Source organism: Raphanus sativus, chromosome 1 (genome assembly GCF_000801105.2).
Source record: "Raphanus sativus cultivar WK10039 chromosome 1, ASM80110v3, whole genome shotgun sequence".
Classification (NCBI taxonomy): Eukaryota; Viridiplantae; Streptophyta; class Magnoliopsida; order Brassicales; family Brassicaceae; genus Raphanus; species Raphanus sativus.
Window position 1 is genome coordinate 15,980,094 of NC_079511.1, and position 15,294 is coordinate 15,995,387.

Consider the following 15,294-nt stretch of genomic DNA (forward strand, 5'->3'; position numbering starts at 1 on the left):
AAACTTTCTATGGAATTTCAATCTCAAATTACATTTTGTAATGGTCTACATCTAAAAGATATCTTTATAGTCAACTACGAGAACGAAAACATTGAAAATGCACATTTGTATGTGCCCTTCCATACATATCTATGTGACGAAGTGGAAATGAACATCACAATTGTGTTGCCCTCTCCGTGAAATAAAGTAGTAGGTAAAAAGAGCTGGTAAAAAGTAGCACTGACTTATTGGTGTGTGACTTTGTTGGGTTTTATCCAAAATGCGTCTTTGCAAATTTTGAAAAGTAAGCATTTCAAAGAAGTCAGGAAATTGATAGGATGATGATTTTACTATTGCTAATCAAATCACGACATGTGGACAACACATGAACAACAAAATTTGAATCTTTAAATTCACACCCTTCTAATAACCAATTAAAATACCATGTAAATTAAAGAATAAAAATATCAATTTCTTTTTAAATACCCAAAATAACTAAAAGAAAAAATAACATCAATTTTAACACACTGACGCCGCCAACTATATTTTAAACCCAATCTTAACCTCTAACTCTGAATCGTATATTCTAAGTTCAAATCCTAAACTCTAAACCATAATCCAAAACTCTAGACTTAAACCCAAACTCTATACCCAAATCATAGACTCTAAATCCAAATCCAAATCGTATACCTTACATTTAAATCCTGAACCCGAAATTCAAACCCTATATCATAATCCCAAACTCTATACCCTGAGCCCAAACCCTAAACCCTAAATTTTAAACTTAAACCCTATATCCTAAACCCAAAATCTATACCCAAACCCTAAACTCTAAATCCAAACTTATCTAGGGTTTGGATCTAAACTTAAGGTTTGGATATAGAGTTTGGATTTAGTGTCTAGAGTTTAAGTTTAAGATTTAGGGTTTAGGTTTAGGGTCTAGGGTCTAGATTTAAGATTTAGGGTTTTGGTTTAAAATTTAGGATTTAGGGTTTGTATTTAGGGTATAGGATTTGAGATTAGAGTGTAATGTTTGAGTTTAGGATATAGCTTTTGGAATTATGGTATAAGGTTTTGATTTAGAATTTAGGATTTTAATTTAGGGTATACGGTTCGGATTTTGGATTTATGAATTAGGTTTAGGATATAGCTGGCGGCATTGGCGTTGCTAAAATTTACAACAATTTTTTTTTTAATTATTTTTGATATTTTAAAAAAAAAAAAATTTTATTCGTTAATCTACATAACATTTTGATTGGTTATTAGAGGGATGGTAAATTTAAAGGTTAACCCTAGCGATGAACCTAAGTTTTGTTCATAACACATCTAATCATAAGAACAAATCTTAGGTTCATCCTCTAAGTTGAACCTTTAAATTCACCAGAATCACCACACACCTTTATCATTAATCAAAATGCCACGTAGAATAATAATAAAACTAGGATAAGACATGTGCCTTCCGCATGGTGAAATATATATTAAAAACTTACATTTTCATATTTTGTAAAATTTGATGATTTCGAAAAACATGTGTTCTTGTGATCAAAATATATTTGGTATTTATGTTTTCAATATATAATAATAACTAACTATAAATATTTGATACACCTAAAAGTATAGAAACCCAAATCAAACACCTATAATCATAAATTAAGAATTGTGAAAATTTGATGGTATTTTTAAGGAAAAACTCAACCGTATATATATAGTAGACATATAGTGAACTATTTCTAAGGAAAAACTCAAACACCTATAATAATAAATTAGCGTTATATAGTGAACTAATATTTTTTTGACAACATATAGTGAACTAATATTTATGTAAATTTTCAATAACTACCACAAACATATTTGACATGTTATTTTAGCGTTATACAGTCATTTTGGTAAATAGTATTAATATTTAAAATTTTATTACTAAAGTTTTCTAAAAATTTCTACAATTTTTATTAAATATATTCAAATATGATAATAAAACTTTCAAAATATATTTTTTATTGTTATACAATTTTTATTACTAAAATTTTCAAAAAATTCTACAATTTTTTAAAATAATTTTAATAGTAAAATCATTAGTTTCTTATATATCTAAATTTTCTATAAACATTTTAATTATTAAGTTATGATAGCTATATAATTTTATATCAATTTTTCATTGATTCTATACCCATTGATTTAATATATTTAACCAAAATAAATAGATAGAAAATCTATCTAAGTTTATTATTTAAAACAAATATATATATATATATATATATATATATATATATTTGAAATATAAATTTAAATAAACAAAATTATTTTGATCTTAATTTTATGTTAAATTAAATAAAATTATATTAAAATATTGGTAAGAAAAGAATAAAATTTCATTTTTAGTTATAATTTATATTTTAAAAAAATTACTGCACATGGTGAAGGAAGACACCTAATTTATCATTAACTACTACGAAAGGTCATTATTAATATTTTCCTATACTACAATTAGGTAGGTACCAAAGATTTTTATTAATATTAAACATAAATTTCATAATCTAAGTTCTTAAGATTATGTTGTAAGGAAAATATTTGATGTATAAGTTTGTTTGGTAATAACAAAACAATTTAGTTTCAGTATTATTCTTTGTATAAATTTATGTACGTGAGGAAAGCCTCATAACTGAACAATATTCTTTTTTCCTTTTATAAACAAAATAATTTTGAATAGCTGCATCTCTTTGCTATTTTTTATATCAAATCGTCTTTTAACTATTTTTCTATTTATACCAAAAGCATGCAATGTTTAGGCCATAATATATAGTAAACTTTGATTTAAATAGATGTCAAAGTAGTACGAACTAAGAGTATATCTTACACTTGTTTAAAAAAATATTTAAATCTTACACTTGATTTAAATAGATGTTGGATCACAATATAAATCAACTTTGAGCCGTTTAAAGAAAATCTCATTTAATAAGACCGCCACGTATTAATTTAATGAGATCACAGAGTATTAAGTTTATCATATCGTAAACATTTATGTTTGGACTAATATAAGTTTTTCTAACAATTGGATTTTGGACTTATTAATTTTTCTATTGATTTTTATGGTGCCACGTAAACCAAATTGACATTCTAATTAAATAATATCTAAGTAAGATTCTTTTTAATTTATAAAAACTTAAGATTACAACTTTAAAAAAAAAAATTGATCTCCAAATGATACGGACTAAGAGTATATTCTTTCATTTTGCTTATAGAAGAGAAAGAATATACTTTCGTTATATAAAAACGGACCTTTTGTAGATATATAAAAACGGACCTTTCGTTATTATTACTATACAAGATTCATTAACGTTGTGTATAGTTTTTAAACATTTTAAACATTTTATCAATTTGATTAATATTTAATTCAAAGTCTAAATATAAAAAGTTAAGGTATGGGGTTTGGTGAACTGGGCATGTTTTATATCCTCCTTCCCCACGGGAAAACATTTGCAGATGCGATCATGAATCGAACCAGATCGAAACATTCAGCTGTCGACGGACAAACTTTGCCGAAACGTCGACCGCAAACGAAGGATGGCGGCAAATACTTGCTCTATATGTTGCTATTTTTTTTTGTGTTCATATTTAAAAGTTAAGGTATAAAAAGTTAAAAGTTATTATTTTTATTTTGTGTTCACTTGCTCTCTGATGTAGACTGCTTTGTCAAACTTTAATACAAATACTGTATATGTGAACATTTAATTGTGTGTCATACTATTTAAAAATTACAATATTTATATAAAAATTCGAATTACAATATTTGTGTTCACCTTTATAAAAATGGCTTCTGATACATCTTTCATTCAAAAAAAAACAAATATTATATATGGCAACATTATACTACATAATTTCGTAATATTATATATGACTAGGGCTGGGCAAAAAATCCGAACACGAAAAACCAAACCGAACCCGATCCGAAAAAGTAGCACCGAACCCGAACCGAAATTGATTAAATATCCGAACGGGTTCAAAATTTTGGTATTTAAAGAACCGAAACCGAACCCGATCCGAACCGAAATATTTTGGGTACCCGAATGTATCCGAAATAAATTTATATACTTAAATATATACATTATTTTTATATATAATGTATATTAAAAATATTAAAAATATATAAGATATCTTTAAGTTTTCCAAAATACTCGGAAAATATATGCAAATAGTCAAAAGTAAATGTTTAAAATAGCTAAAGTATACTGAAAAACCAAAATAGTTAAATATCTATTGATTCTTTATCCAAATATTCAAAGAAAACCAATTTATATGTTAAATTAAGGTATTTTGACATATATGTTATGAAAATTTATATGTAATATATTATCTTTCTTATAGATTTTGAAAATTTAAAGTATATAATGAATTTTGAAAATTTAAAAACATTTTAAATGGGTTATCCGAACCCGAACCGAACCCGTAAAGATCCGAACCGAACCCGAACCGAAATTTAAAAATATCCGAATGGGGCTGAAATCTTTGACCCCGAAAACCCGAAACCCGAATGGACTGAACCGAAACCCGAATGGGTACCCGAACGCCCGGCCCTATATATGACAATGATCTTTGATTTGGTAACATTATATATGGCAATATATTATGATAGTTATACTACATCTTTCCTTATTATATATTGTTTTTTATAACGTCTACGTAATAATCAAACCGAATACAAACCTTCTTAGTTATTTTAGTTATTTTCATCTTTGTTTTAAGTATTTGAATAACATTTAATTATGTGGCATACTATTTAAAAATTACAATATTTATATAAAAAATCGATTTTTTATATATCGAGGAGCAAAGTGTTCACCTTTAAAAAAATGGCTTCCGATACATCTTTCATTCAGAAAAAACCACATATAATATATGGCAACATTATACTATTTAATTTTGTAATATTATATATGACAATGATCTTTGATTTGGTAACATTATATATGGCAATATATTATGATAGTTATACTACATCTTTCCTTATTATATATTGTCTTTTATAACGTCTACGTAATAATCAAACCGTCTAAATATATATATGGCAACCATCTTTAATTTTGACAATGAAGACTTTCCTTAAACACGAAATCGTCCAATGTCTCCTTGTGAACTATAATGTATATGAAAAAATTCGAGTGTTACCACAATGGCATTTGAGTGTAATTTTTCTAATGAATTAAGGGTGATTACATAATTGAGGTGAGAGTGAATATGGAGCCGCCACGTCAGCATGTCATTCATGTAAATAACTTACACATTTAAGGTTAATCTTCAAAAATGCTCCTTAATTAATAAGAAGAGAATGTACATATATTTTTTTTTTAAATATGAAATAAAAAAATAACACCAACTTTAATAACGCTAATATCACTAAATAAACCCTAAATCTTAAACTCTAAATCCTAAACCCTAAATCTTAAATCTAAACCCTAATGCGGAAAGGAGAGGCACCATGCACGCTTGGAATTTTTTTTTTTTGTAAAGTAGCCTAAAATGTAGTTTACCCATTGCAACTTTCTTTTGTTAATATATGGACTAGCCAATATTCGTAGCACCAAACAGTTGTAACTAAAAAGAAATACAACTGTTTAAATTTGTTAATATATATATAAATAAATTGAGGACCGAGATCGTTAGGGCACAAGAAAAATAAAAGAACCTTGGATTCGATTGATTACAGCTGTAGCTTTAGATATTTTGCTGTAGAATTTAAGTTGTAGGCTTTTATGTTGTAGTTTTAATTTTTTCTATAGAATCTAACTGTAGATTTTGTGTTGTAGATTTAAAAATTTAATGTATAATTTAAGTTGTAGATTTTTATAATATAGTTATAATTTTTATTATGAAATAAAAATCTGTTATATGTAGTTGACTACATATTAAATTGTGATTCAAAATCAAAACAAAATTGATAAAACTAATAAACATAAATATAAATTATTATTGTATAACTATTAAAGGATTATTGTGAAAATATATAACTAATATATGATATATAATTATTAAATATGAAACTTTTGTTTCTATTTATATGATATACATAATCTTTACATAAAAATAACATTTTAGTGATTTATATACATATATCGTAAATATATTATCATATATTTCGTAGATAGCAAAATATTTGCCAAAAGAAAAAAAAAATTTCAAAGCACTTAAACTAGTGCTCTAGAAAAATTGTTGTGCAAAATCGTACATTGGAGAGATAATTATTATGGCTGTAGGTTTCAAAAAATAAATGACAGTTTGATATCTTTAGTTTAAGTGCCGTGGAGAGAAATGAGGTTGTGCACAGCATCCACAGCTCTCTCCAGTCACCCTCTTTGTGGGATGATATTCAAGAGTTTGATCTAAGAAGAGAAGTGAACAGAGATCAAAGAGCTGTTGGTGTAATGGTAAAATAGTGTCTAGTAGGCAATCCGTCACTCGGGTTCAATCTTCATTAGGAGTGATTATTTACATTTTTGGGTGTAGAAATGAAACTTCTTTTTTTCAAAAAACAAAGAGGGGTGAACGAAGGTGTATAGTGACGACGTAATGAGAGTAAACTAGCATTTAACATTAACATTAACATTGTTGGCTTCATATCCTTTTTACGAGGTTGAAACAAAAGTACAATAAGAATTAAGTATAGCTCAGTTTAGTGTTTAGGTAGAATCATCCTGTACCTTTTTTTACTCCATATATTTCAGAATAACGTATATTCTAGAGTTCTCATATTTTTTTAAGAAAATACAAAATTTTTTGACAATAAATACATTACTTCTGTGTTTAGATATTTCCAATTATTTTTAACCAAAAAAATTTACAATTTACTATTATTACATATATAGAAAATATAAAATATAGATTCGTTAAAACATTTTTTTTTCTAAAACATAAATCTTTCTGAAATGGAAGGATTTGAGCTCAAAATCATATTCACTTCTCCGTTTACTTTACTTAATTTGATATTTGTTAGGTGGATTCACCCGGCCCATTACAAATCAAAACACTTTATTATTATTCTGAACAAGTTACTAATTTATTTAGGGTTGTCTAAAACAGAAGTACAAAATAATACTTATCTATTTTAAAGTAGATATTTACAGATTTTGATTCCATTTTTAACAAATTATAACCACTTCATTTATTGTATTTTCTAATATTAGTCATTATTTATTACAAAAGTACTTCATTAAACATAACTTATCTATTTTAAAATGTTTTATTACATTTTTATTTTTCACTTTTCCTAACTATTTCATTAATTGTATTTACTATAATAATTTACATCATTTATTTTACGTGTTATCATAATAAATTTATAGGTTTGAATGAAATTACTTCATTCGTGACAAAAACTCAAACCGATTAACAAATTGTTTTAATATCAGTTTTTTTGTTTTAAAATTAAAATTTATTTAGATATTATAAATTTCCAGACAGAATTTGAGTCGGATCCTATCGGGTCCGGATAAATTCGTAAAAACCTAAAAATATCTAAATAATTTATATGTTTAAAATGTCACTAAGAAATTTATAAAAATAAACATAAATATCAAAACCCGCACGGATGCGCGGATCAAGCTCTAGTATATGCTTAACTGCCTTGTTCATTCAGTCTATGTCTGAATTCGCTGCTCACTTTTGTTTAGTATCTTTTCACTTATATCTTTTTGTTTTTGAGTTTCTATTTTTTTTTATCTTGTTAGGGAATAAATTTGGGTCTGGATTTAGACTAATACTAAATGATCTATTGATGAAACATTCAAAAATCTGAAAGTTTTTTTGACGTCAAAAATCAAAATGTTATTCTGCTATACAGTTTTGAAATAATTTTGAGAAATCAAACCAAATAAAACAACCAATAAGAACAATTCATATGAAAATATTTATTAATCTTGGCAAAAATGTCGGCAATGGAGTTTAGACGAGCAAATTTCCGTAAGCTAAATAATGTTATCTACATGAAACTTTAATCATTGTGATTACGTTTTCACATTTCGATCTAATCAAGTCTTCAATGGTTGAATGTTCAAGCATACAATGCATTGTCCATATCAGGATTTCAAGTTCAGAGTGTAAAGACGATAGACAACCACACTGATTACGAGCACCTAGAAAGATGATCCCATTTGAGTCTATTCATACCGAACCGTATCCACTGTGAGTCTTGATGATGACATCTATCAACATTATTGTCTATCAACAAGACAGATATCCCGCAAACATGAGCTTGGGTAGTGTGTGGAATAGCTTAGTAATACAACATGAACAGGCGAACGTCCTAAAGGTTAATTCAACGATCCCATTCAAATTAATTAACTAGTTACTCGCAGGGAAGATATGATATGAGAATCGGTTTATTCCAAGAGTTAGTGATATTTAGGCATGGAGTTTGGGTAACCGTTGGTATTTGGGTCGGGTTTTTCAGATTTTCGGATTTTCAGGTTTATACTCCTAGGTTTCATACTAAAATTTTATTATTACGGGTCGGTTTTGGATAATAACACTTTGGATTCAGTTCAAAATTGTATTGCGTCCTAAAACTAATAAAGTAACCATATATCGTTGGATTCGGGTTATATCGGTTCGAATATAACCGAAGTAAAAAAAATTAAAACAAAACATTAAAGAAAACACATAAATTAAATAGAAATTAATCTATCACAGAAAAATTGATAAAATAACAATAAAATGTTAAATCAAACATGAAAGAAAACATCATTTGTAAATAATATACATTACTTTATAGAGAATATACTTGTTATTTCAATGAGCAAATAATAAAGTACTTATTTATAACTAATTTTGTAGTTAAAGATTTTTAATTTTTTTAATATTTATTATTATATATCATATTACCATAAATATTGAATTAAATAATTGAAATAATTATATATATATATATATATATATATATATATATATATATATATATATTCCACAACATTTATATTAACTATTAATTTTAGATTTTTCGGGTTATCCGTTCGGGTTTGATTAATAACACTTCAGGTTTATATATTTTTTGTACCATTCTACAAGACCCGTTCGGTATATTTACATTTCGGATCGGGTTTTTCGGTTCGGGTTCAGCTTGAATTTCGATTTCCGGATTTTATGCCCACGCCTAGTGATATTATTGGAGTATTATTTTGTTGCTTAATTTTAATTTGTAAGTATTAGAATCCAATATATGATAATGTTAATCGTGATGTTATTAAAAAGGCAACGAATTTTGCTATCCAACTGTTTTACGAAATAATTTCTATTTATTACACACACGAAATCATATATACATATATAGAGAAAAGTACTGACCAATTCTATAGGATAATTAAAAAATAATTCTCTACGATAAGCGAATTGAAATGGACAGAGTATCTAACGACAAGCATGTTTTAACCAACGATGTACTTAAGCGACTCACGCAATCTAAGAACTTCACAAAGTAATTTACATTTTCTTTTCCCTATTAGAAAATGTACAAAGTACATACCTCGTTTTATGATAGACACATTTTATGTAAGGTAGGAATTATATGAATACTGTGAATGAAGAAAATCTTAATTAATTTTAATTTGTATTTGAAACTAATTAATTGCAGTTTTTTGTATGAGAAAATCTCTGAGATAAGAGAATTATTATTGCATGTTTATATCACCATACATTATTCTATATATTGCCAACAAAATTACACTCCTAAACATGATATATATCCAATATAATTTTCATTCCTTGAATCGCGTTTCTTTGAAACTCAATTGTTTTATACTCATCAGTGGATTTCCTAAGAATAAAACCAATATAAACTAAATATTTATAGAGACCTAAATTTTGACCAATAAAAACATGGTAATCCATCACAAGTAGCATTGTTATAGCTTGTAAATATTATATTTTAGAAATTACGGAAGGAATAACTATGACATTGTCTATAAACTAACAGGGTAATCCTTCCGTAATTTATATTAAAATATTTACAAGCTATAACAATGCTAATCCTTCCGTAATTTCATATTTATTGTTATTCCTTACAATATAATTCTTAAGAATTTAGATTATGAAATTTATGTTTAATATTAATAAAAATCTTTGGTACCTACTTAATTATAGTATAGGAAAATATTAATAATGACCTTTCATAGTAGTTAATGATAAATTAGGTGTTTTTCTTCACCATGTGCAGTAATTTTAAAAAAAAAATATAAATTATAATTAAAAATGAAATTTTATTCTTTTCTTATCAATATTTTAATATAATTTGATTTCATAGTTATTCCTTCCGTAGTCTCATAGACAATGTCATAGTTATTCCTTCCGTAATTTCTAAAATGGAATATTTACAAGCTATAACAATGCTACTTGTGATGGATTACCATGTTTTATTGGTCAAAATTTAGGTCTCTATAAATATTTAGTTTATATTGGTTTTATTCTTAGGAAATCCACTGATGAGTATAAAACAATTGAGTTTCAAAGAAACGCGATTCAAGGAATGAAAATTATATTGGATATATATCATGTTTAGGAGTGTAATTTTGTTGGCAATATACAGAATAATGTATGGTGATATAAACATGCAATAATAATTCTCTTATCTCAGAGATTTTCTTCATACAAAAAACTGCAATTAATTAGTTTCAAATACAAATTAAAATTAATAGAATTTATTTTAACATGTATCTAACGACAAGCATGTTTTAACCATACAAAAAACTGCAATTAATTAGTTTCAAATACAAATTAAAATACAACTTTATGAGTGTAATTTTGTTGGCAATATATAGAATTTATTTTAACATGTTTACCAAAAAAAAAAACTAACAGAATTTTTTTTTAACTAATAGAATTTTTAAGCCAAATTTGCTATAAATCTAACTATCTAAAATAAAGCATATTAAGTATTTTATTTAAAGAAACTTATATGCATTCAACTTAATTATATGGATGTCGCGTTCACTTTTCTCCAGATTTATTCTTAGTATAAAAATATAATTTTATTTTTAATATTTAAAACCCAAATTTTCAAAGAAAGAAAAAGTCATGAGATTCTGGTTGGTTAATATGATAACTAATAGAATCTTTTTTGTTTGATATCAAATTAACCAACCAGAATCAAAAATGAAGAGAAATGAGCTGTTGCCTTTGAAGCGTATAATCTCGCGAGAAGACATTAACAGTGCTACAATGTGAACGTGCTTTCTACAATGTGATGCCTATTGTTACATCAAAACCGCGTTATTGAGTATTTGAATTCTAATGATCTATTCTATTCTTCTTAATTTCTGATTATATAGTGTAAAAAACTATATAGTTGGTTGGTGAATGATACTTGGTCAAACATTACCTTGAAAAGAAGTGTACCAATCGCCTTCTCTCGTCGTTGATGTTTTCTAATTTGTTGTATTATCGGTCTATATGTAATATATACACACGAGGAAATATATTTTGGTTATCCGAAAAGAAAAAACCATTGATAAAATGACACATCGCATGTAAGCTAGTAGAAATCTAAAGCGATAATGCGACACTACATTTACAGAAAATGACTTCCATTTTGTCTTTGTGTAAATCACAACTACGTTACAATTACGAAATCATGACGTTCATTACCAAAACAAAAAGTCTCGTTATACCACTAGGCACTAGCCCTGTTGTGGCCTAACAGAAGACAAGTTTTTCTTTTCATTCTATATAATAGCCCCCCCCTCCTTTTATTTGGTTTACTTTAATGTTTTTAAACTCAACCAGCAGACCCGGTGATTTCTTATAGGTAATTCGGTTTAGTTTTCTTTAATCCATTATTAAAAAATTTGCGAATAAAAATCAATGCCTAAAGTTAATAAACCGACTATAGATTTAGGATAAGAAATAGTATAGTTTAAACTCAAATCATTTTGATGTGGGATGTGTAACTTCACATATCATCAATGGTAGTGCCCAAGGTGTCTCTGGTGATAGAAGAAGTTCAATCTGAAAATTGATCCAAATATGGAGGATCAAAAAGGTACCACACAAAATGTTTTTTTTTTCTTCTTGGGAAGGGATTAAAAGTTGTTCGTGCGAGTGCAGTATCAGATCCCAAATCCTTCAATCTGCAGAGCTCTGTAAAAGTTTTGAGAAAATCAAAGTATTTGTTGAATCAGACTTGTATAATGATGTTTCAAATCATAAAAGCCTTCACAAGATGCACTACATGTTGGGGCACGCGATGTAGTCATTTGCACGTAATAAGGGCCAAAAAGCAGATATACAATCAAAAGGTGTCGATATGAAAAAAGAACCAGTCTGTTGCTATTGGCAAATAATCACATCTCGAAACTGGAGTTGTGCAGTGTGGGAAGAGTACACCTATAACATTGATTTACCTTTACTAGTATTCTCTAAATGGTAAATATGAAATGAATTTGTTGAATAAAGAAGAATTATTTTTAAATTAAATCCTCTCCAAAACCATAGGCTCGCAATATGATCCATTTTCTTAGCAACAGGTTGTTTTTTTTCTAAGAACGGTAATTGTAAAAAAAGTTTTGGTTTTTAAGTTAATTTTTCGCAAAAGGTGGCGCTACTCTGCCAACAAGATTTATATATCACAAAGTAGTAACACTTAAATCCAAAGTCGTTAAACATCGAAATGATGTAGTACTTACCTTTTGACAAAAAAAAAAGATGTAGTACTTACCTTAGTTTCCTCCTCAAAACAAACCCACATGAGATCACATTAGTTCATCTTCAGATTCAAACTCAATGTGGAAGGCAGAATCTTCATCATCTTCATCAATATGTTCATCTTCTTCTCCTTGTCCCACCTCCACGAACCACTCCTCTACATTTTCCCCATCATCACCTACGAGCATATCATATTCTCCCACCTCTTTGATCCTCTTTCTTTTGTTGAGCAAGTTTGAGTTAAATTGGACATACACTAGACTGTCCATTCGATCAGCGTCTAGTCTATTCCTCTCACTCTTGTGAATCTACCACATTAGAGAAGTTATATTTATAGAATTAACATTGAACAAATTAAGGAACATAATAGAAGTTTATACACTGACGAAAGCACAAACCTGTTTGAATGTACTCCAGTTTCGTTGACAACCAGATGAGCAAGATGTCAAGGAGAGAATCTTTCTTGCTAGTATTGCCAAATTACGCACAGTACATCCGTACATCGACCACCAATGCTCTACAGAATACCAACTGAAACATAAGTGACAACTTTACAAACATGATTCTATGAAAAGGGGGAGAGAACAACAACAACAACCTAGATCAAACTCATCAGTGTTCTGTTCACATCCTCTCAAAGCATAAGGTTTTCCGAAAAAACCAAGTTTATCCTGATAAACTCTAAACTCGTGATTGATGACTTTTTCTTGTTTCTCGAGCTCACCATGGTAAAAAGTCTCAACACAAGTGAGAAAGCCGTTCATGAGAGTCTCATCCAGCTTAACAACGTCTGGTTTGTTGTACAAATAAAAAGGATTCAACAAGTAGGCAGCCAAATGCAGTGGGGAATCCAATCTACCTCTAATTTTCTCATCAATGATCTCGAAGATAGGGTGATAGTACTTTTCCAAGTTGTTGGTAGCAGCTTTGATACATCTTTTGGCTTCTAATAATTCTCCATAGATAAACCCCATTGATGGTTTTTTCTCTCCTTCAACCATCTTGAGAACTTTAACCAAAGGCTCCAACACGTTCACAACTCGGGAGACTCCGTTCCAAAACGCAGGACTCAGACAGGTATAGTAACAAAATCTACCATTCATATAAATGGAATCCTTGCATCTGTCCCACTTGTAGCTTACAAATATTGACATTAGTTGTTGTTTTTTCTCCAGCAAGCTTTGCAAAGGCAAGAAGGTTGTAGCAAATCTCGTGACTCCTGCTCTCACCACATCCTTTTCCTTTGTATCATGTCTCATCACAGCAAATGTTTTCTCATGAGCATATACGAACAGCGTCAAAGCTTTGGCTTTATCAATGTACTTTGAGATCTTTGGCAACTTGAAAATGTCTTCAAGCATCAGATTCACTGTGTGAGCAGCGCATGATGACCAGAATATACCAGGTCTCTTCTCTTTCAACATCTTTGCTGCTGCTGCTAAGTTGTTATCCGCACCATCGGTTATTACCTGAACAACCTTCTCAGGACCAACATCTTCTATGCATTTATCCACGTACTCAAAGACAGATGTACCGGTCTGAGATTCCTTCATTGAAGAAAGATAGAATGTCCCTCCTCTTGAATTGACACAGAGATTCATTATGTCACTCTATGCATCCATCAATACAGAGCAACCATTCCGTTCTCGTTCCTCCTCTAGACTCTTCAGTTTCTCCTTAACTGTTTCTTCTTCTTCTTTCAACAATGTTTCCCTCAGTTCACACTGGCTTGGAGGAACCCAACCAGGTCCAAATTGTCCTAATGCTTCACAAAACGACCTAAAAGAATCACTGTCAATGGCGTCAAAAGGAAGACCGGACTGATATATCCATCTAGCACACAACTGACTCACTACATGCGTATCATTACTGTTTTCTTGGCCACCTGAAGAAACCTGAGGAGGAGTAACAAACTTATCCATTGGACCTTGAGCTATACGAGGAGGCTCTCCTCCGTTGAGCAAATTATTAACATCCGCATCCTCGTTTTTAATTTTCCTTTTCTTCTTGTTATATGATTCCAAGACAGCTTTCATACACTTGGACTGATCTTGTTTCGAAGAGCTTGGGCATGAGGTAACATTACCCTTACTGAGAAGAATTACATTTGTCCACCTAGGAGACAGAGACGTAGACGAGGGCAGTGGAGAACAGAGGAGTTGAAATGTTGATTAACAGAGAAGGACGACGGATGGAATTAGGGATTTTTAGGAACCGCGGAGGTTTCCCGGGAAAACAGAGATAAAGACGGTTCGGTAATTCAGCTGACGGTTTAGTTATCTGAACCGGTTTATTAGTCTTCTAACCGTTAAATTAATTTGAGAAACCGATAAAATTACATACAATTTTGGAAAAATACTTTCAAATAAAATTACGTTTTCGAATTTATACAATTTTATTTTATTATTAAAATATTATAATATCAGAATATCTGAAGTGTCCAATTTTAGTAGTATCTACTAATTATTTTGATATTTAAATTCTTTATTTCAATGAAAAATAGAAATAACTTTTGAAAAATAAAAAAATAAACTATACTATCCAATATTGTAAATATATTAGGCATGTCTGTTTCGGGGTTCTATTCAGACACAAATCAATTTTTAATATATTTTAAGATTTGTGATATCAATT

At 28.8% G+C, this 15,294-nt stretch overlaps 1 protein-coding gene across 2 annotated transcripts; it reads right to left on the reverse strand.

Annotated features, from left to right (window-relative positions):
• Window positions 1-12,491: 12,491 nt before the first annotated feature.
• LOC108841336 (uncharacterized) lies at window positions 12,492-14,277 on the reverse strand. 2 transcript variants are annotated; one of them, XM_018614117.2, is made up of 3 exons: window positions 13,385-14,277; window positions 13,059-13,177; window positions 12,492-12,968 (listed from the first exon to the last, which is right to left on the reverse strand). In XM_018614117.2, the coding sequence occupies exons 1-3, from the start codon at window positions 14,259-14,261 to the stop codon at window positions 12,708-12,710; spliced, it is 1,257 nt and encodes a 418-aa protein (XP_018469619.1). In that variant the 5' UTR covers window positions 14,262-14,277; the 3' UTR covers window positions 12,492-12,707. The 2 variants fall into 2 exon arrangements, with proteins under 2 accessions (XP_018469619.1, XP_018469607.1); XM_018614105.2 differs by having other exon boundaries at window positions 12,500-12,968; window positions 13,259-14,277.
• Window positions 14,278-15,294: the final 1,017 nt, after the last annotated feature.